A 19,770-nucleotide genomic window follows, 5' to 3' on the forward strand; every position below is an offset into this window, starting at 1 on the left:
ATTTATATCAAACAATAAATACAAGGATGAAGAGTCTTGAACCAGTCATGATGTGCTATATATATCACTATATTGACACTTACTATGGTACCCATTATGGCATTGGATGCTCATATCACCGAGTACTTCGGTACGAGGTGCATTATAAAAAAAAACAAAACCTTAAACTGTATTATGGAAAGCAGGAAGTGAACAAATGTAACAGTTAGTGATTGTAAAAGTACCAGATGGAGGGGTAGGATTTAATAAGCTTTGCTTCTTCCTACTCCTTTTGGACATGTGGAACTGGGAACTGATTATGGGATGCACTCAATTGTGATCTGATGCATGTTCAAATGAAATTAAACCATTATCATTACCATATTTTTTAAAGGCAAGCATTTCTTTTGCTTGAATAGAAAATAATATACAAAAATGTAACACATATGTATCACACACTTAATAAATCATAACCCACCCATGTTGACAGCTATATGAGGAATTCATCTCCTTGACTTGAATGAATTAAGTCATTTAAAGACATGCGGTGTTAAAGAAATACAAATGTAAACAGTTGTTTACCAGCATCAATGCAAGCCAAGGAATGAATAATAAGATACCGTATATCGTGGTACCGTGTATCGAAGACGTTGCTGTCGTGTCATGGCAGACTTACCCTGCTTTTAACGTCCATTCGAAGCTTGATTCCTAGAAGTAAGACCGCCGTGAGAGAACTCATTTGGGTCCAACAATCCCTAGGAACAAGTCTTGTTACCTGTACCAGACCAGACGGTCCGCTCCTAGCATACCGAACAGCACCACAACCGTCGGCGTATTGTTTGGTCCCCCGCAAGATGCACCCTTCCGCTTCTGAGGGACCTGGCGGCTAAAAGCAGCCTTTCATTGCCAAACGCTACCGGCCGCTAGCGTGTGTACAGTGCGGGGAAAGTTTCAGTTAAAATATGATGGAAATGATCCTTTACATCACTAATCCCTTTGGTATCTTGTATTCTCATTCAGTATTGCAATGTCTCGTGTCCAGTCACGTGACCTGCCGCGGCTGTGTGTCAGCTGATGAGAAAGCGGAAGTGGAGGAGCGAGAACCCGGGAGTAAAATATGGTGATAAAACTAGCTAGGTTGCCTGCTACAGAGTGCCTTCAAGTACGTATGTAGTATTTACAGTGTTTACACTACATTTATATGCATGTTATGGTGACTAAATGGAGCTCCTTTATATCCGATCGTATAGTGTTAGTGTATGGCCTATATAGCCATATATAGCCACTATAGCCATATATTGTTATGGTGTCTTGATATGATGAAAGCCATGTAAATACAGTTTAAGTTGAACACTACTACGCTAAACTAAGGAGACGTACTATGCGAGTTTAGTGGGTTAGAAAGTGTGTAGAATGTAAAGCCAGGCTTGCCACTTCTTTTGAAGCAGCTCTATCACCATGGCAACACGGGCCAAACTGGGCCATATAATTGACTGGTTCATCTCACTGGTGATGGAGTCGCCATTTGTTGACATCTTGGTGGACATGTTAGCACGAAACAAAGAATAATTTGGGCAGCGTTACAATTCGAGTGGCGACTAATTTGCTAGAGAATACATTGGTTCACTTTTGAGTACTTTTGTAGTACTCTGTACTCTGTAAAGTAACCTGCCCGTCTTATATTTTAGTATTTGCTAGTTGAATAAACACTGAGGTATCGATCAACTACAACAAAACACTTCTTTATTCTAACAATAAACCAAGATAAATGGTTTGTCCCCCGAAATCAACATTTAGAAAGTTATAAGATGTCATAGCTGCACAATGTTGAGTGTTCATAATTCAAAATAGTGGAGTTAGTATAATAATCACATTTACACTCTCAGTATTTGGCGGCGATATTTATGCTTTTGGTGGTGATAACTTTTGGGAAGGCGACACGGTGGTCGAGTGGTTAGTGCGCAGACCTCACAGCTAGGAGACCAGGGTTCAATTCCACCCTCGGCCATCTCTGTGTGGAGTTTGCATGTTCTCCCCGTGCATGCGTGGGTTTTCTCCGGGTACTCCGGTTTCCTCCCACATTCCAAAAACATGCTAGGTTAATTAGCCATAGGTATGAATGTGAGTGTGAATGGTTGTTTGTCTATATGTGCCCTGGGATTGGCTGGCCACCAGTCCAGGGTGTACCCCGCCTGAAGACAGCTGGGATAGGCTCCAGCACCCTCGTGACGATAAGCGGTAGAAAATGAATGAATGAACTTTTGTCAATTTCTCATAACTGTGCAACAGGGTTAACACGAGTGTTAAGATAGCTATAGGGCTGTTATTTCATGTCTAGAGGGCTCTAATGGTGTTAAAAACTGTGTTTAGAAGATTGTACGCAAGTTGATTATCCCGAAGCAGCAAATAGAACCGCATTTGTTCCGTGTCTGTGCAGCTGTGTCATCGGGTGGTGGATGGACTCTGTGGGCAGGAGCCCCCTCGCAGGGGGGACTACGCCGCCACGTGGAGCCTGGAGGAATGGCAGGATCTCCTCAACTCTTTGTCAGCAGTCTTCCGCCGGGCAGTCGGCAACAACAGCTCAGATGAGGAGGTGAGACGGCAAAGTAATGGCACGCTGAGCAGATGCCGACCGGTGAGACCGCCAACGTTTAGTCCTTCTCCTGCTCGTTTTCAGGTACTCGCCGCGCTGCCAGAGATGAGCAGGAGTCATTCAGAGGCTGTGCTCCACGTGCTTAAAGCCAGAAAGGAAGACATTCGGCACGCTCTGCTTGATGGAACTAACTCCATCACTTCTGCTACGCTACAAGACTTTGACTGGCAGCTTAAGGTGAAGTAGCTTTGTAAGGGAACATTCTCACAAGAAATACGTTCCTTCCTGTTTGTTCTCCTTTGAAAGCATTTCCCCCCCAATAATCAATGTAAAGCAAACTAATGTGTCTCAGCATCAAACCATCACCAACATAAGGCGAACACCTTTTACCTCCACTGCGGAACTCAAACATCTCCTTTCATGTGCCGTTTGGTGTTCTTGCCCCCAGTTGGCGCTGTCCAGTGACAAGATCTCGTCTCTTCAGACTCCCCTGCTCAGCCTCAGTCTGGACATAAGAGAGAACGGGACCTTCAAGCCCATCACCGTGGAGACAAACAAAGAGGAGCTTACTACACTGATTAGTTCACTAGAGGCGGCTAATAAGGTACGCAAATACTCCATTCCACATTGGCCCTCTCCAGCAGGGGTCCCTGCTCAATAACTCACCCGCTGAATCAGTGGAAGCCTGAGCTTGTGGAGTGGATTTATCATTACGAAAATCATCACTGATCACCATTATTGATCACTTTGGGACGTTAACAGATTGTTTCTGTATCTTCACAGGTGGTCCTACAATTGACAAACACTGAAAATATTGTAGAGCACTGATCCTCCTCACACGTCCGACGTGGAACATCAGTCAAGGGAGAGAACCTGACTCACGAGCTGAGGAATGAACATCTAGAGGTCCAGTTTAGCAAATAAGCTAGGTACATTTAAATACCGTGGCTGTCCGTGTCCAGACTCATGGGAAGATGTTGCCTTGCTGACAGTCGGGTGAGAGGTCAGGGCTCTTGGTATTTGCTTGTCAAGAAATACATGTTTAATACATGTTTGCAATATACATTCCCCCTTCAATAAATATTGTGCTATGAAAAAAATCATCAATCATCTTTAGTTTTGTTGATCATTAATATCACCTGCTTTGGTGTCTCGGCCCTCCATGGCATGAGTTAGACCAACTTGTTTTTTTGTGAATCTACGGTGTAGATATTCTGTAATTCCTGAACAAACCACCAAGGTCAAATAGATAAGCTCTCTTCTCACGGTACAAGGAAAACAGTTCCAGACTTATTGTGGACTCTACCAGGTCCCTGCCCAAGGACCAGTATGTGTACCTGACATTACATGATGTTAAAATCACGGCAAAACTCCTCTTCTATTCAGACTTCATTCTGCAGCGTGTATTCATGCAGCTTGCTCTTAATTAATCTTTATTTTGGAGTAATGGTAACATTTTCTAATATTAATATAGATATACATAACAGGTTTTGAAGCAAAACCAAGAAAGGAAAAAAAAAATCTGTATATTTCTTTTGGAAAATAAATATATTTATACACCGTATTAAAAATACCTTTATAACCATCATTGACATTTGCTGACATAGTCCTCTTTGAATTTTTTTTTCTTTTCTATCCCCTCCTGCTCTGATCCAGCCGCTCCAAATAATACTCCATACGCCAGGGAAGGTGTAGCTTACACTTTTCCCAGGCAGAGCAAATCTGATTAGCATGTAGGAGCATTTGGATCAATAATAATAATAATAATAATACTATTAAAGGCTGTCTTCTGTGAACATGCACTAAGAGAGATGACAAAAAACAAGTTTGCAGCTCCGCCCATTTGTACATAATTTCCTTACTATAATATTTATCTTTTGGTTGGGTGTACAGAGCCATAATTATTCATAAATGAACATGTATATACATTATATACATACATACTGTATAATTCATTGTATTTACATAATAAATGTATAATCATAGAAGGTCATAGCTGCCCAATAGACGTCCAAAGGCGGACTTACTGGACGTAGTAAAGCCAATAGACCAGGTTAAAAAAGGTAAATGTGATTGGAAAAACCACCCGTGACCATTTGTCTATGGCATTGACATCCATGAGATCAGGGATCTTGACTTTGAGCTGCGAGGCCCTCCTCCGCAGTTGGCCCCTGTGGCCCCTGTGGCCCACTGGCCTGTCCAGGGCCGGCCGGCCGTACAGGTTTCGGCCGGCCATGGGCTTGCGATATTGTATGCTGGCGCTGTCGTAAGAGAACATGGTGGCCCGGGGGTCGTTCAGGGCGCCAATTATGTCACCTCCGCCAATCTCACCCGTCAGGTTTGTCAGAAGGATGTTTCCGTGAGCATCAACCTGGAGATGAAAATCCGCGTCACTGTTTCTGCTGAAGACTATTATTTTGATATATTATACAATATTATTCTGTTTAAAAGCAACTTTGGATGGAAAGGATGAGGGACTTGCACTCTTTCTCCAGATCCATTCCAATCTTCTTCTATCCTTTCTTGTTATAGTCGGAGCTTCGTACGCATACGTGGCTTAACCCTTAGATGCATAAGTGGGTCAAAAATGACCCGGTCAGGTTGTTTTCTTGAAATATCTTCGTAATGAAAAAATTGTATCATTTCATATTCCAGGTATTCCTCAAAAAACATCTTTTTGATATCATGCCATTCACATTTTTAACATATCTTTTATACATTTTAAGTAATGTTTGTTTTTGTGTTACTACCCCAACCTTCCATAAGTGGGTCAAAAATGACCTGGTCATGTTGTTTTCTTGAAATATCTTTGTAATGAAAATTTTTTATCATTTCATATTCCAGGTATTCCTCAAAAAACATGTTTTTGATATCATGCCGTTCACATTTTTAATTTACGTTTCATACATTTTAAGACATTTTTGTTTTTGTGTTACTACCCCAACCTTCCATAAGTGGGTCAAAAATGACCCGGTCAGGTTGTTTTCTTGAAATATCTTCGTCATGAAAAATTGTTATCATTTCATATTCCAGGTATTCCTCAAAAAACATGTTTTTGATATCATGCCATTCACATTTTTAACTTACCTTTTATACATTTTAAGACATTTTTGTTTTTGTGTTACTACCCCAACCTTCCATAAGTGGGTCAAAAATGACCCGGTCAGGTTGTTTTCTTGAAATATCTTCGTAATGATTTTTTTTTTTAATCATTTCATATTCCAGGTATTCCTCAAAAAACATGTTTTTGATATCATGCCGTTCACATTTTTAATTTATCTTTTATAAATTTTAAGACATTTTTCTTTTTGTGTTACTACCCCAACCTTCCATAAGTGGGTCAAAAATGACCCGGTCAGGTTGTTTTCTTGAAATATCTTTATAATGAAAAATTGTTATCATTTCATATTCCAGGTATTCCTCAAAAAACATGTTTTTGATATCATGCCATTCACATTTTTAACTTATCTTTTATACATTTTAAGAAATGTGTGTTTTTGTGTTACTACCCCAACCTTCCACAAGTGGGTCAAAAATGACCCGGTCAGGTTGTTTTCTTGAAATATCTTCGTCATGAAAATTTTTTATCATTTCATATTCCAGGTATTCCTCAAAAAACATGTTTTTGATATCATGCCGTTCACATTTTTAATTTACGTTTCATACATTTTAAGACATTTTTGTTTTTGTGTTACTACCCCAACCTTCCATAAGTGGGTCAAAAATGACCCGGTCAGGTTGTTTTCTTGAAATATCTTCGTCATGAAAAATTGTTATCATTTCATATTCCAGGTATTCCTCAAAAAACATGTTTTTGATATCATGCCGTTCACATTTTCAACTTACGTTTTATACATTTTAAGAAATTTTTCTTTTTGTGTTACTACCCCAACCTTCCATAAGTGGGTCAAAAATGACCCGGTCAGGTTGTTTTCTTGAAATATCTTTATAATGAAAAATTGTTATCATTTCATATTCCAGGTATTCCTCAAAAAACATGTTTTTGATATCATGCCGTTCACATTTTTAACTTACCTTTTATACATTTTAAGAAATGTTTGTTTTCGTGTTACTACCCCAACCTTCCACAAGTGGGTCAAAAATGACCCGGTCAGGTTGTTTTCTTGAAATATCTTCGTCATGAAAAATTGTTATCATTTCATATTCCAGGTATTCCTCAAAAAACATATTTTTGATACCATGCCATTCACATTTTTAACTTACCTTTATGCAACACACAATGGATCCTCCCATTTTCTATTGTTGTACGGGGTCATTTTCTTTTTCAAAAATGTAAAAAAGTGAAAAATGAAGATGTTTCTAACATGAAATCATTCTTGTGTGGTCCTAAATATAATACTAAATATCATACAAGTGATTATTCCTAACCAAAATGGCAAAATTGGCATAAAAAGGCATTGATTCTAGTATGGGTGATTTTTGACCCACTTATGGAAGAGTGTAGGGTCCAGTCACTCGTGCATCTAAGGGTTAATATAGACGTAGGGTTAATATACAGTGCATCCGGAAAGTATTCACAGCGCTTCACTTTTTCTACATTTTGTCATGTTACAGCCTCATTCCAAACTGCATTAAATTAATCTCTTACCTCAAAATTCTACACAAAATACTCCATTATGACAATGTGAAAAAAGTTTTTTTTGACATGTTTTGAATTTATTAAAAATAGAAAACAAAAAAAATCACATTTACATAAGTATTCACAGCCTTTGCTTAATACTTTGTTGATCCACCTTTGGTAGCAATTACAGCCTCAAGTCTTTTTGAATATGATCCCACAAGTTTAGCACACCTATCTTTAGGCAGTTTTGCTCATTCTTCTTTGCAATAAGTCTCAAGCTCCATCAGGTTGGATGGGAGACGTCTGTGCACAGCCATTTTCAGATCTCTCCAGAGATGTTCCATCGGATTCAAGTCTGGACTCTGGCTGGGCCACTCCAGGACATTCACGGAGTGGTTCTGAAGCCAATCTTTTGAGATCTTGGCTGTGTGCTTCGGGTCGTTGACCTCAGGCTGGGGCGAAGGTTCATTTTTCAGCAGGACAAGAGCGCTCTGGAGCAGGTTTTCATCCAGGATATCTCTATATATTGCTGCATTCATTTTTCCTTCTATCCTGACTAGTCTGCCAGTTCCTGCTGCTGAAAAACATCCCCACAGCATGATGCTGCCACCACCATGCTTCACTGTAGGGATGGTATTGGCCTGGTGATGAGCAGTGCCTGGTTTCCTCCAAACATGGCGCCTGGCATTCACACCAAAGAGTTCAATCTTTGTCTCATCAGACCAGAGAATTTTGTTTCTCATGGTCTGAGAGTCATTCAGGTGCTTTTTGGCAAATTCCAGGCGGGCTGCCATGTTCCTTTTACTAAGGAGTGGCTTTCGTCTGGCCACTCTACCATACAGGCCTGATTGGTGGATTGCTGCAGAGATGGTTGTCCTTCTGGAAGGCTCTCCTCTCTCCACAGAGGAACGCTGGAGCTCTGACAGAGTGACCATCGGGGCCTTGGTCACCTCCCTGACTAAGGCCCTTCTTCCCCGATCGCTCAGTTTAGAAGGCCGGCCAGCTCTAGGAAGAGTCCTGGTGGTTCCAAACGTCTTCCATTTACGAATAATGGAGGCCAGTGTGCTCATTGGGACCTTCAAAGCAGCAGAAATGTTTCTGTATCCTTCCCCAGATTTGTGCCTCAAGACAATCCTGTCTCGCAGGTCTACAGACAGTTCTTTTGACTTCATGCTTGGTGTTTGTGCTCTGACATGCACAGTCAACTGTGGGACCTTATATAGACAGGTGTGTGCCTTTCCAAATCATGTCCAATCAACTGAATTTACTGCAGGTGGACTCCAATTAAGCTGGAGAAAGATCTCAAGGATGATCAGTGGAAAAAAGATGCACCTGAGCTCAATTTTGAGCTTCATGGCAAAGGCTGTGAATACTTATGTAAATGTGATTTCTTAGTTTTCTATTTTTAATAAATTCAAAAAAAGTCAAAAAAAAAAACTTTTTCACATTGTAATAATGGAGTATTTTGTGTAGAATTTTGAGGTAAGAGATTAAATTAATACAATTTGGAATGAGGCTGTAACATGACAAAATGTGGAAAAAGTGAAGCGCTGTGAATACTTTCCGGATGCACTGTACATTTACAGTTTTCACATTTGCAACTCAACTATGCATGCGCAAACATGCGTTGAAATTTCCCTACGTGCAACACGGCGCGATGCCTTTTTGACTTCCTGGTTGCTGTGTGGTCAATTTCAATGAAAGAGATACAGACTGAGTTCTTATAAAATGGACTTCTTCCACCTTAAAACCGCATCAAAAATACTCTCTTCTATTGTAGAGTTGCACCATCACCTCTCTGTGCCTCTGGCGTGATAAAACCTAAAAGACGTATAAATAAACTTTGGTAGCCAATGAGTTAAGATCCAATGAAATGATGTTGAATGAGTGATGCCAGGTTTTAAGTAAGATGCCATCAATCCGCCCCCACCTGCACGTTGCTGCTCTCCAGCCTGCTCTTGTTGTCAATCTTGGATTTTGCTGCCTTTTCCGCCATCTTCTTCTGCAAGTGAGGACCTCGGCCGAAGAAAATGTAGTTGACAAAGGCGTACTCCAGCAGAGCCAGGAAAACAAAGACAAAGCAGCCCATCAGGTAGATGTCAATTGCCTTGACGTAGGGAATCTTGGGGAGCGTCTCCCTCAGGTGAGTATTGATTGTGGTCATGGTCAGTACAGTCGTTATACCTGCAGGAAAAAAAGGGGGGGGGGGGCACCATCAGGGACTTTAGAAAAGGATGTCAGCAGTTGTGGCAATAAATGAAAAACATAAAACGACTTGGATTTTGTGTAACTGTTGTGCTTTAACCGAAAGGATTCAAAAAGTCAACTAGGAAAATATGACCGACAAAAGGGCTCACTCAATTCCTGCCATTGTTCTATGGAACAAACGCACCAAGGTGCTGAAAGCAATGCACAGAGTGAACTCTCTTTCTGCCTGTTTGGATGCAGGAGATGAGGAAAACAGGCACTCGGGCACATGGCAACATTATGGAATTATTATTGTTCATCAATTATGTCATGAATTTGTTCATCTATCGTCATCCCAGATCGAGTGGCCAACAGACATTTATGTTCTGGTCCTGTGAGATCTTGGTGATGACTAAGAGAAAACATCACTGACCCAAAGCGACTCTGGCAGCTGAGGCGTCGTAGTTGATCCAGAAGGAGACCCAGGACAAGATGGTGATCAGGGTGGAGGGCATGTAGGTCTGCAGGATGAAATATCCGATGTTTCGTTTCAGCTTGAAGCTCAGCGAAAGTCGTGGATATGAGCCTGTGAAGACACCAGGTCACAGGGTGATTACATAGAATAAATATACGCCTTATTTATGATTGACATGAAAAAGTCCCCCCGGTGTTTGTTAGTTTGAGGACAACAAGATCCTCCTCTACTGCACATCCATACTGTGTAACTATCCCCAGGTCTCGCACACATCTTCACCAATCCTCTTACGTACCAAGAGCATGCCGTCTATGGAACTCGCTGCCAGCTCACACCTTTCAAATATGGATATATTCAAGAAAAATATTAACCAGCATTTAGTTGCTATTTTGACTTAAAATAATTAGTATTATTTCGTTCCTTAAATGGAAATTAACTTTAGCTTAGTGGACCGCTTTTCATCAATTCTCTGATGGCAACACCAGGTCCCATAGTTATTGTAAAAAAAAAAAAAAAAAAAGTATTAGGTCGAAATTAGATTAGCCCCCTCATCCAGCATACATGGTCCCCCGCCCCTTCATCCAGCATACATGGTCCCCCGCCCCCTCATCCAGCAAACATGGTCCCCCGACCCTGATCGAGCATACATGGTCCCCCGTCCGCCTCATCCAGCATACATGGTCCCCCGCCCCCTCATCCAGCATACATGGTCCCCCGCCCCCTCATCCAGCATACATGGTCCCCCGCCCCCTCATCCAGCATACATGGTCCCCATCCCCCCTCATCCAGCATACATGGTCCCCAGCCCCCCTCATCCAGCATACATGGTCCCCTGCCCCCCTCATCCAGCATACATGGTCCCCCGCCCCCTCATCCAGCATACATGGTCCCCCGCCCCCTCATCCAGCATACATGGTCCCCCGCCCGCCTCATCCAGCATACATGGTCCCCCGCCCCCTCATCCAGCATACATGGTCCCCCGCCCCCTCATCCAGCATACATGGTCCCCCGCCCCCACATCCAGCATACATGGTCCCCCGCCCCTTCATACAGCATACATGGTCCCCCGCCCCCTCATCCAGCATACATGGTCTCCTGCCCCCCTCATCCACCATACATGGTCCCCCGCCCCCTCATCCAGCATACATGGTCGCCCGCCCCCTCATCCAGCATACATGGTCCCCCGACCCTGATCCAGCATACATGGTCCCCCGCCCCCTCATCCAGCATACATGGTCCCCTGCCCCCCTCATCCAGCATACAAGGTCCCCTGCCCCCCTCATCCAGCATACATGGTCCCCCGCCCCCTCATACAGCATACATGGTCCCCCGACCCTGATCCAGCATACATGGTCCCCCGCCCCCTCATCCAGCATACATGGTCCCCCGCCCCCTCATCCAGCATACATGGTCCCCCGACCCTGATCCAGCATACATGGTCCCCCGCCCCCTCATCCAGCATACATGGTCCCCTGCCCCCCTCATCCAGCATACATGGTCCCCTGGCCCCTCATACAGCATACATGGTCCCCCGACCCTGATCCAGCATACATGGTCCCCCGCCCCCTCATCCACCATACATGGTCCCCCGCCCCCTCATCCACCATACATGGTCCCCCGCCCCCCTCATCCAGCATACATGGTCCCCCACCCCCTCATACAGCATACATGGTCCCCCGCCCCCTCATACAGCATACATGGTCCCCCGCCCCCTCATCCACCATACATGGTCCCCCGCCCCCTCATCCAGCATACATGGTCCCCCGCCCCCTCATACAGCATACATGGTCCCCCGACCCTGATCCAGCATACATGGTCCCCCGCCCCCTCATCCACCATACATGGTCCCCCCCCCCTCATCCAGCATACATGGTCCCCCGCCCCCTCATCCAGCATACATGGTCCCCTGCCCCCCTCATCCAGCATACATGGTCCCCTGCCCCTTCATACAGCATACATGGTCCCCCGACCCTGATCCAGCATACATGGTCCTCCGCCCCCTCATCCACCATACATGGTCCCCCGCCCCCTCATCCAGCATACATGGTCGCCCGCCCCCTCATCCAGCATACATGGTCCCCCGACCCTGATCCAGCATACATGGTCCCCCGCCCCCTCATCCAGCATACATGGTCCCCCACCCCCTCATCCAGCATACATGGTCCCCATCCCCCCTCATTCAGCATACATGGTCCCCAGCCCCCCTCATCCAGCATACATGGTCCCCAGCCCCCCTCATCCATCATACATGGTCCCCTGCCCCCCTCATCCAGCATACATGTTACCCCGCCCGCCTCATCCAGCATACATGGTCCCCCGCCCCCTCATCCAGCATACATGGTCCCCCCCCTCATCCACCATACATGGTCCCCCGCCCCCACATCCAGCATACATGGTCCCCCGCCCCCTCATCCAGCATACATGGTCCCCCGCCCCCTCATCCAGCATACATGGTCGCCCGCCCCCTCATCCAGCATACATGGTCCCCTGCCCCCTCATCCAGCATACATGGTCCCCTGCCCCCCTCATCCAGCATACATGGTCCCCAGCCCCCCTCATCCAGCATACATGGTCCCCCGCCCCCTCATCCAGCATACATGGTCCCCCGCCCGCCTCATCCAGCATACACGGTCCCCCGCCCCCTCATCCAGCATACATGGTCCCCCGCCCCCTCATCCAGCATACATGGTCCCCCGCCCCCACATCCAGCATACATGGTCCCCCGCCCCTTCATACAGCATACATGGTCCCCCGCCCCCTCATCCAGCATACATGGTCTCCTGCCCCCCTCATCCACCATACATGGTCCCCCGCCCCCTCATCCAGCATACATGGTCGCCCGCCCCCTCATCCAGCATACATGGTCCCCCGACCCTGATCCAGCATACATGGTCCCCCGACCCTGATCCAGCATACATGGTTCCCCGCCCCCTCATCCAGCATACATGGTCCCCCGCCCCCCTCACCCAGCATGCATGGTCCCCCGCCCCCTCATACAGCATGCATGTTCCCCCGACCCTGATCCAGCATACATGGTCCCCCGCCCCCTCATCCAGTATACATGGTCCCCCGCCCCCTCATACAGCATACATGGTCCCCCGCCCCCTCATCCAGCATACATGGTCTCCTGCCCCCCTCATCCACCATACATGGTCTCCTGCCCCCCTCATCCACCATACATGGTCCCCCGCCCCCTCATCCAGCAAACATGGTCGCCCGCCCCCTCATCCAGCATACATGGTCCCCCGCCCCCTCATACAGCATACATGTTCCCCCGACCCTGATCCAGCATACATGGTCCCCCGCCCCCTCATCCAGCATACATGGTCCCCTGCCCCCCTCATCCAGCATACATGGTCCCCCGCCCCCTCATACAGCATACATGGTCCCCCGACCCTGATCCAGCATACATGGTCCCCCGCCCCCTCATCCACCATACATGGTCCCCCGCCCCCTCATCCAGCATACATGGTCCCCCGACCCTGATCCAGCATACATGGTCCCCCGCCCCCTCATCCAGCATACATGGTCCCCTGCCCCCCTCATCCAGCATACATGGTCCCCTGGCCCCTCATACAGCATACATGGTCCCCCGACCCTGATCCAGCATACATGGTCCCCCGCCCCCTCATCCACCATACATGGTCCCCCGCCCCCTCATCCAGCATACATGGTCCCCCGCCCCCCTCATCCAGCATACATGGTCCCCCGCCCCCTCATCCAGCATACATGTTCCCCCGACCCTGATCCAGCATACATGGTCCCCCGCCCCCTCATCCACCATACATGGTCCCCCGCCCCCTCATCCAGCATACATGGTCCCCCGCCCCCTCATACAGCATACATGGTCCCCCGACCCTGATCCAGCATACATGGTCCCCCGCCCCCTCATCCAGCATACATGGTCCCCCGCCCCCTCATCCAGCATACATGTTCCCCCGCCCCCTCATACAGCATACATGGTCCCCCGACCCTGATCCAGCATACATGGTCCCCCGCCCCCTCATCCAGCATACATTGTCCCCCGCCCCCTCATACAGCATACATGGTCCCCCGACCCTGATCCAGCATACATGGTCCCCCGCCCCCTCATCCAGCATACATTGTCCCCCGCCCCCTCATCCAGCATACATGTTCCCCCGACCCTGATCCAGCATACATGGTCCCCCGCCCCCTCATCCAGCATACATGGTCCCCCGCCCCCTCATCCAGCATACATGGTCCCCTGCCCCCCTCATCCAGCATACATGGTCCCCCGCCCCCTCATACAGCATACATGGTCCCCCGACCCTGATCCAGCATACATGGTCCTCCGCCCCCTCATCCAGCATACATGGTCCCCCGCCCCCCTCATCCAGCATACATGGTCCCCCGACCCCTCATACAGCATACATGGTCCCCCGACCCCTCATCCACCATACATGGTCCCCCGCCCCCTCATCCAGCATACATGGTCCCCCGACCCTGATCCAGCATACATGGTCCCCCGCCCCCTCATTCAGCATACATGGTCCCCTGCCCCCCTCATCCAGCATACATGGTCCCCTGCCCCCTCATACAGCATACATGGTCCCCCGACCCTGATCCAGCATACATGGTCCCCCGCCCCCTCATCCACCATACATGGTCCCCCGCCCCCTCATCCAGCATACACGGTCCCCCACCCCCCTCATCCAGCATACACGGTCCCCCCGCCCCCTCATACAGCATACATGTTCCCCCGACCCTGATCCAGCATACATGGTCCCCCGCCCCCTCATCCACCATACATGGTCCCCCGCCCCCTCATCCAGCATACATGGTCCCCCGCCCCCCTCATCCAGCATACATGGTCCCCCGCCCCCCTCATCCAGCATACATGGTCCCCCGCCCCCTCATCCAGCATACATGTTCCCCCGACCCTGATCCAGCATACATGGTCCCCCGCCCCCTCATCCAGCATACATGGTCCCCCGCCCCCTCATACAGCATACATGGTCCCCCGACCCTGATCCAGCATACATGGTCCCCCGCCCCCTCATCCAGCATACATGGTCCCCCGCCCCCTCATACAGCATACATGGTCCCCCGACCCTGATCCAGCATACATGGTCCCCCGCCCCCTCATCCAGCATACATTGTCCCCCGCCCCCTCATCCAGCATACATGGTCCCCTGCCCCCTCATACAGCATACATGGTCCCCCGACCCTGATCCAGCATACATGGTCCCCCGCCCCCTCATCCAGCATACATTGTCCCCCGCCCCCTCATCCAGCATACATGTTCCCCCGACCCTGATCCAGCATACATGGTCCCCCGCCCCCTCATCCAGCATACATGGTCCCCTGCCCCCCTCATCCAGCATACATGGTCCCCCGCCCCCTCATACAGCATACATGGTCCCCCGACCCTGATCCAGCATACATGGTCCTCCGCCCCCTCATCCAGCATACATGGTCCCCCGCCCCCCTCATCCAGCATACATGGTCCCCCGACCCCTCATACAGCATACATGGTCCCCCGACCCCTCATCCACCATACATGGTCCCCCGCCCCCTCATCAAGCATACATGGTCCCCCGACCCTGATCCAGCATACATGGTCCCCCGCCCCCTCATTCAGCATACATGGTCCCCTGCCCCCCTCATCCAGCATACATGGTCCCCTGCCCCCTCATACAGCATACATGGTCCCCCGACCCTGATCCAGCATACATGGTCCCCCGCCCCCTCATCCACCATACATGGTCCCCCGCCCCCTCATCCAGCATACACGGTCCCCCACCCCCCTCATCCAGCATACACGGTCCCCCCGCCCCCTCATACAGCATACATGTTCCCCCGACCCTGATCCAGCATACATGGTCCCCTGCCCCCCTCATCCAGCAAACATGGTCCCCTGCCCCCTCATACAGCATACATGGTCCCCCGACCCTGATCCAGCATACATGGTCCCCCGACCCTGATCCAGCATACATGGTCCCCCGCCCCCTCATCCAGCATACATGGTCCCCCGCCCCCCTCATCCAGCATACATGGTCCCCCCGCCCCCTCATACAGCATACATGTTCCCCCGACCCTGATCCAGCATACATGGTCCCCCGCCCCCTCATCCACCATACATGGTCCCCCGCCCCCTCATCCAGCATACATGGTCCCCCGCCCCCTCATACAGCATACATGGTCCCCCGACCCTGATCCAGCATACATGGTCCCCCGACCCTGATCCAGCATACATGGTCCCCCGCCCCCTCATCCACCATACATGGTCCCCCGCCCCCTCATCCAGCATACATGGTCGCCCGCCCCCTCATCCAGCATACATGGTCCCCCGACCCTGATCCAGCATACATGGTCCCCCGCCCCCTCATCCAGCATACATGGTCCCCTGCCCCCCTCATCCAGCATACATGGTCCCCCGACCCTGATCCAGCATACATGGTCCCCCGCCCCCTCATCCACCATACATGGTCCCCCGCCCCCTCATCCAGCATACATGGTCCCCCGCCCCCTCATACAGCATACATGGTCCCCCGACCCTGATCCAGCATACATGGTCCCCCGACCCTGATCCAGCATACATGGTCCCCCGCCCCCTCATCCACCATACATGGTCCCCCGCCCCCTCATCCAGCGTACATGGTCCCCCGCCCCCTCATCCAGCATACATGGTCACCCGCCCCCCTCATGCAGCATACATGGGTCCCTCGCCATGCCCAACAACAATGCCTGTGCGGAGTAGCCTAGCAGGTTGTTTAGCATGCAAACATACTGAAATTTTTTTGATCTCGCACTTGGAAGTGCGGAACAGGAAGAAGTTTTCCTTTGCCATCAACAAGTCATGAAAGTTATAATAAATATAACAACTGACACCAAATGACATCAAATCCACGAGAGCTGCCCCGACGACCCGGATATGCAGAATCAAGTTGAAGTCCAATAGAATGTTTTTACTCACCAGTGGCAAACACAGCTTTGGTGGACAGTGTTTGGTAGTCTATGATTGAAAACTGGGGTAGCTCAATGTTCTCCACTCCAGTCACCGATCCTGCATGGCTTCCTCCTTGCCAGTAGAACTCAATATCATCAGTGGTGTAGCCATCTGTGGGCGGCGGACAAATAAACAGACACATTGGATGGTAACTGAAATGGACAGGATGAAGGGAAACCACGACTACCTTTGTGTGTAAATTCATCTAAACATATGATGTCCTCCCTCCGGGAATTAGCTGTACATTGACCTCCTCTGCATTTTTGCAGGCCAACAAAGATGTGATATGACGAAACACAATGAGAGGAAACACTCAAATATCATTGTTCTTGTCTTCTCTGGGCTTCTTGATGCAGTCCCTGGGAGTACTGCCATGGAAAAAAAAACTGACCTTATGCTAGACCCGGTTCAAGCCCTAAGTGTCGGGCAGCCGTCCCGTTCTTCCAGTCAAGATGTATGTTCAGCAGAGCTCCAAATGTGTCCAAATAGAGGTTCAGCTATAAGCACCCTATCACATCAGCGGGAAAAGAAAACCAAACACTTCTTTACCCCAAAGTACGTGAGAAACAATGAACTCACAGCTTTCAATCTCCAGGGTACAGTTCTGCTCATCCAGTGGGTATCTGCGCAAATCCATCATGCAGGCCGCCGTGGTGGTAATTCTGAATAAAGCAGTGATTCAAGTCAGACAGACTTTCTTTATTGTCATTGCACAATAACACGGCAGTGAAATTGCCCATGAAATGTCGTTGTCTGGCTCCCGTATAATAATAAATAATAATGTGGAGAATAAATAGATGACATCAAATATGAACAATGTACAGTGTAAACAGTAATTTGTACAAATAATTTAAATAATTTAGAACAAATCAGGGCTCTACATTAAAAACAAAAATGACTTGCCCGTGGGGAATCCTTAAGGTGAGAACTACTTGCCCGAACTTGCCCCATGTAAAATGAAAAGACTGCCATAATGATATCATATATCAATACATGCTGATAATTCATCAGATAATAGTACTGACACATTGTATTTGGAGGAACGTCTGAAAAATAGTGTAGATGTATGTTAACATGGCATGCCATACTACCTTACACATGGTAGTCGTAGTAAGCAGTGATATTTATAAGTTGTGCACCACAATGAAACATTATTGAATAGACACATTTGTGTACTAGTAAAGTGTTTTTAATCCAGAAAAAAATGCTCAACGGTCAAACAATAATTTGTGAAGCAAAGGTGATAAAAATCCACAGAGAAACGGAAGCGCTAGATTTTGTAGCTTGTGCAAAATCAGCACTTGGTATTGGATCTAATGGGTGGTGTTTCATTGTGACCACTTCAAATTGTCACAGCAATGTGATTCACTCACCTGTGCCATCATTTGATTTGCTGCCGCTAATAAAATACTTGTTTAGGAGGCACTGGTTCATCACTTTTTGCTGTTTTCCTTCACAAGTTGTTGAAGAATTAGACCATGTTGGCAGGGACGCCATGATAGATGTTTTCCTAGTCAAACCATCGCTGATTGGTTGATCGCCAACAAGAACGGGTGTGGGTAAAACGCGGACCGCGGTCTAAATAAACCATTCCGATTGGTCCGTTTCAAGATTTGCGAGGATTGGTTTGCAAATTACCACCGGAATTACGTAGTCCGTGTTTTACCAACAACCAACAAGAACCCCTTTTAAAAAAAACTCTTGGCAGTATGATTGGATTTACTTGCCCCAATTTTGTTTTAACTTGCCCCGGGCCATCGGTACATCGTTATTGTCCAGCCCTGTAAATAATAATAATTTAAAGTTTTGCGTGTGGGCAGGTAGAGGGGCTTATTTGGCATTGAGCAGTCTGATGGCCAGGGGGAAGTAGCTGTCTCTAAACCTGGTTGTTCTACAGCGGATGCTGCAGAGCCTTCTCCCCGACGCCAGGCGAGAAAGTCAATGTCTTGATGAAAGCTGCGACAGGAGAGGCTTCCTAAGTGACCATGGCAACGCTCATGTCCATCGGTTACAGTCCCTATAATGCTATATAGGGCTATAAGGGCTCGACAATAACGATGTACCGATGGCCCGGGGCAAGTTAAAACAAAATTGGGGCAAGTAAATCCAATCAGTGATATTCCCGTCGGGCAAGTGCACTTTAGCATGCCATACTGCCAAGAGTTTTTTTTTTAAAAGCGGTTCTTGTTGGGTGTTGGTAAAACACGGACTGCGTAATTCCGGTGGTAATTTGCAAACCGATCCTTGCAAATCTTGAAACGGACCAATCAGAATGGTTTATTTAGGCCGCGGTCCGCGTTTTACCCACACCCGTTCTTGTTCGCGATCAACCAATCAGCAATGGTTTGACTAGGAAAACATCTATCATGGCGTCCCTGCCAACATGGTCTAATTCTTCAACAACTTGTGAAGGAAAACAGCAAAAAGTGATGAACCAGTGCCTCCTAAACAAGTATTTTATTAGCGGCAGCAAATCAAATGATGGCACAGGTGAGTGAATCACATTGCTGTGACAATTTGAAGTGGTCACAATGAAACACCACCCATTAGATCCAATACCAAGTGCTGATTTTGCACAAGCTACAAAATCTAGCGCTTCCGTTTCTCTGTGGATTTTTATCACCTTTGCTTCACAAATTATTGTTTGACCGTTGAGCATTTTTTTCTGGATTAAAAACACTTTACTAGTACACAAATGTGTCTATTCAATAATGTTTCATTGTGGTGCACAACTTATAAATATCACTGCTTACTACGACTACCATGTGTAAGGTAGTATGGCATGCCATGTTAACATACATCTACACTATTTTTCCAGACGTTCCTCCAAATACAATGTGTCAGTACTATTATCTGATGAATTATCAGCATGTATTGATATATGATATCATTATGGCAGTCTTTTCATTTTACATGGGGCAAGTTCGGGCAAGTAGTTCTCACCTTAAGGATTCCCCCACAGGCAAGTCATTTTTGTTTTTAAT

At 47.8% G+C, this 19,770-nt stretch overlaps 3 protein-coding genes across 8 annotated transcripts in view; 1 reads left to right on the forward strand and 2 right to left on the reverse strand.

Annotated features, from left to right (window-relative positions):
- The window catches only part of atp10d (ATPase phospholipid transporting 10D), a 20,367-nt gene extending 19,317 nt beyond the window's left edge, over positions 1 to 1,050 (reverse strand). For 3 of the 4 annotated variants that reach the window (XM_058078675.1, XM_058078672.1, XM_058078676.1), the window contains exon 1: positions 656 to 1,050. The gene's annotated coding sequence lies outside the window, so the exon portion shown is untranslated. The remainder of the gene's footprint in view (positions 1 to 655) is intronic. The other variant, XM_058078673.1, reaches the window with a different exon arrangement.
- Positions 981 to 3,675, forward strand: commd8 (COMM domain containing 8). Of its 2 annotated transcripts, none has more exons than XM_058078684.1 (5): positions 981 to 1,141; positions 2,417 to 2,572; positions 2,657 to 2,809; positions 3,021 to 3,176; positions 3,356 to 3,675. In XM_058078684.1, exons 1-5 carry the CDS (start codon positions 1,097 to 1,099, stop codon positions 3,398 to 3,400), a joined length of 555 nt encoding a protein of 184 aa, XP_057934667.1. In that variant the 5' UTR covers positions 981 to 1,096; the 3' UTR covers positions 3,401 to 3,675. The 2 variants fall into 2 exon arrangements, with proteins under 2 accessions (XP_057934667.1, XP_057934668.1); XM_058078685.1 differs by having other exon boundaries at positions 3,057 to 3,176.
- Positions 2,890 to 19,770, reverse strand: part of gabrb1 (gamma-aminobutyric acid type A receptor subunit beta1) — a 25,372-nt gene continuing 8,491 nt past the window's right edge. Inside the window, exons 6-10 of one of the 2 annotated variants that reach the window (XM_058078677.1) lie at positions 17,366 to 17,448; positions 16,754 to 16,897; positions 9,775 to 9,927; positions 9,085 to 9,338; positions 2,890 to 4,943 (exon numbers count right to left, since the gene is read on the reverse strand). In XM_058078677.1, the coding sequence (XP_057934660.1) occupies positions 4,596 to 4,943; positions 9,085 to 9,338; positions 9,775 to 9,927; positions 16,754 to 16,897; positions 17,366 to 17,448 (982 nt within the window). In that variant the 3' untranslated portion in view covers positions 2,890 to 4,595. Of the gene's footprint in view, positions 4,944 to 8,762; positions 8,976 to 9,084; positions 9,339 to 9,774; positions 9,928 to 16,753; positions 16,898 to 17,365; positions 17,449 to 19,770 lie in introns of those variants that run through there. The other variant, XM_058078678.1, reaches the window with a different exon arrangement.

The sequence above is a fragment of the Doryrhamphus excisus genome, chromosome 7 (assembly GCF_030265055.1).
Source record: "Doryrhamphus excisus isolate RoL2022-K1 chromosome 7, RoL_Dexc_1.0, whole genome shotgun sequence".
NCBI lineage: Eukaryota > Metazoa > Chordata > Actinopteri > Syngnathiformes > Syngnathidae > Doryrhamphus > Doryrhamphus excisus.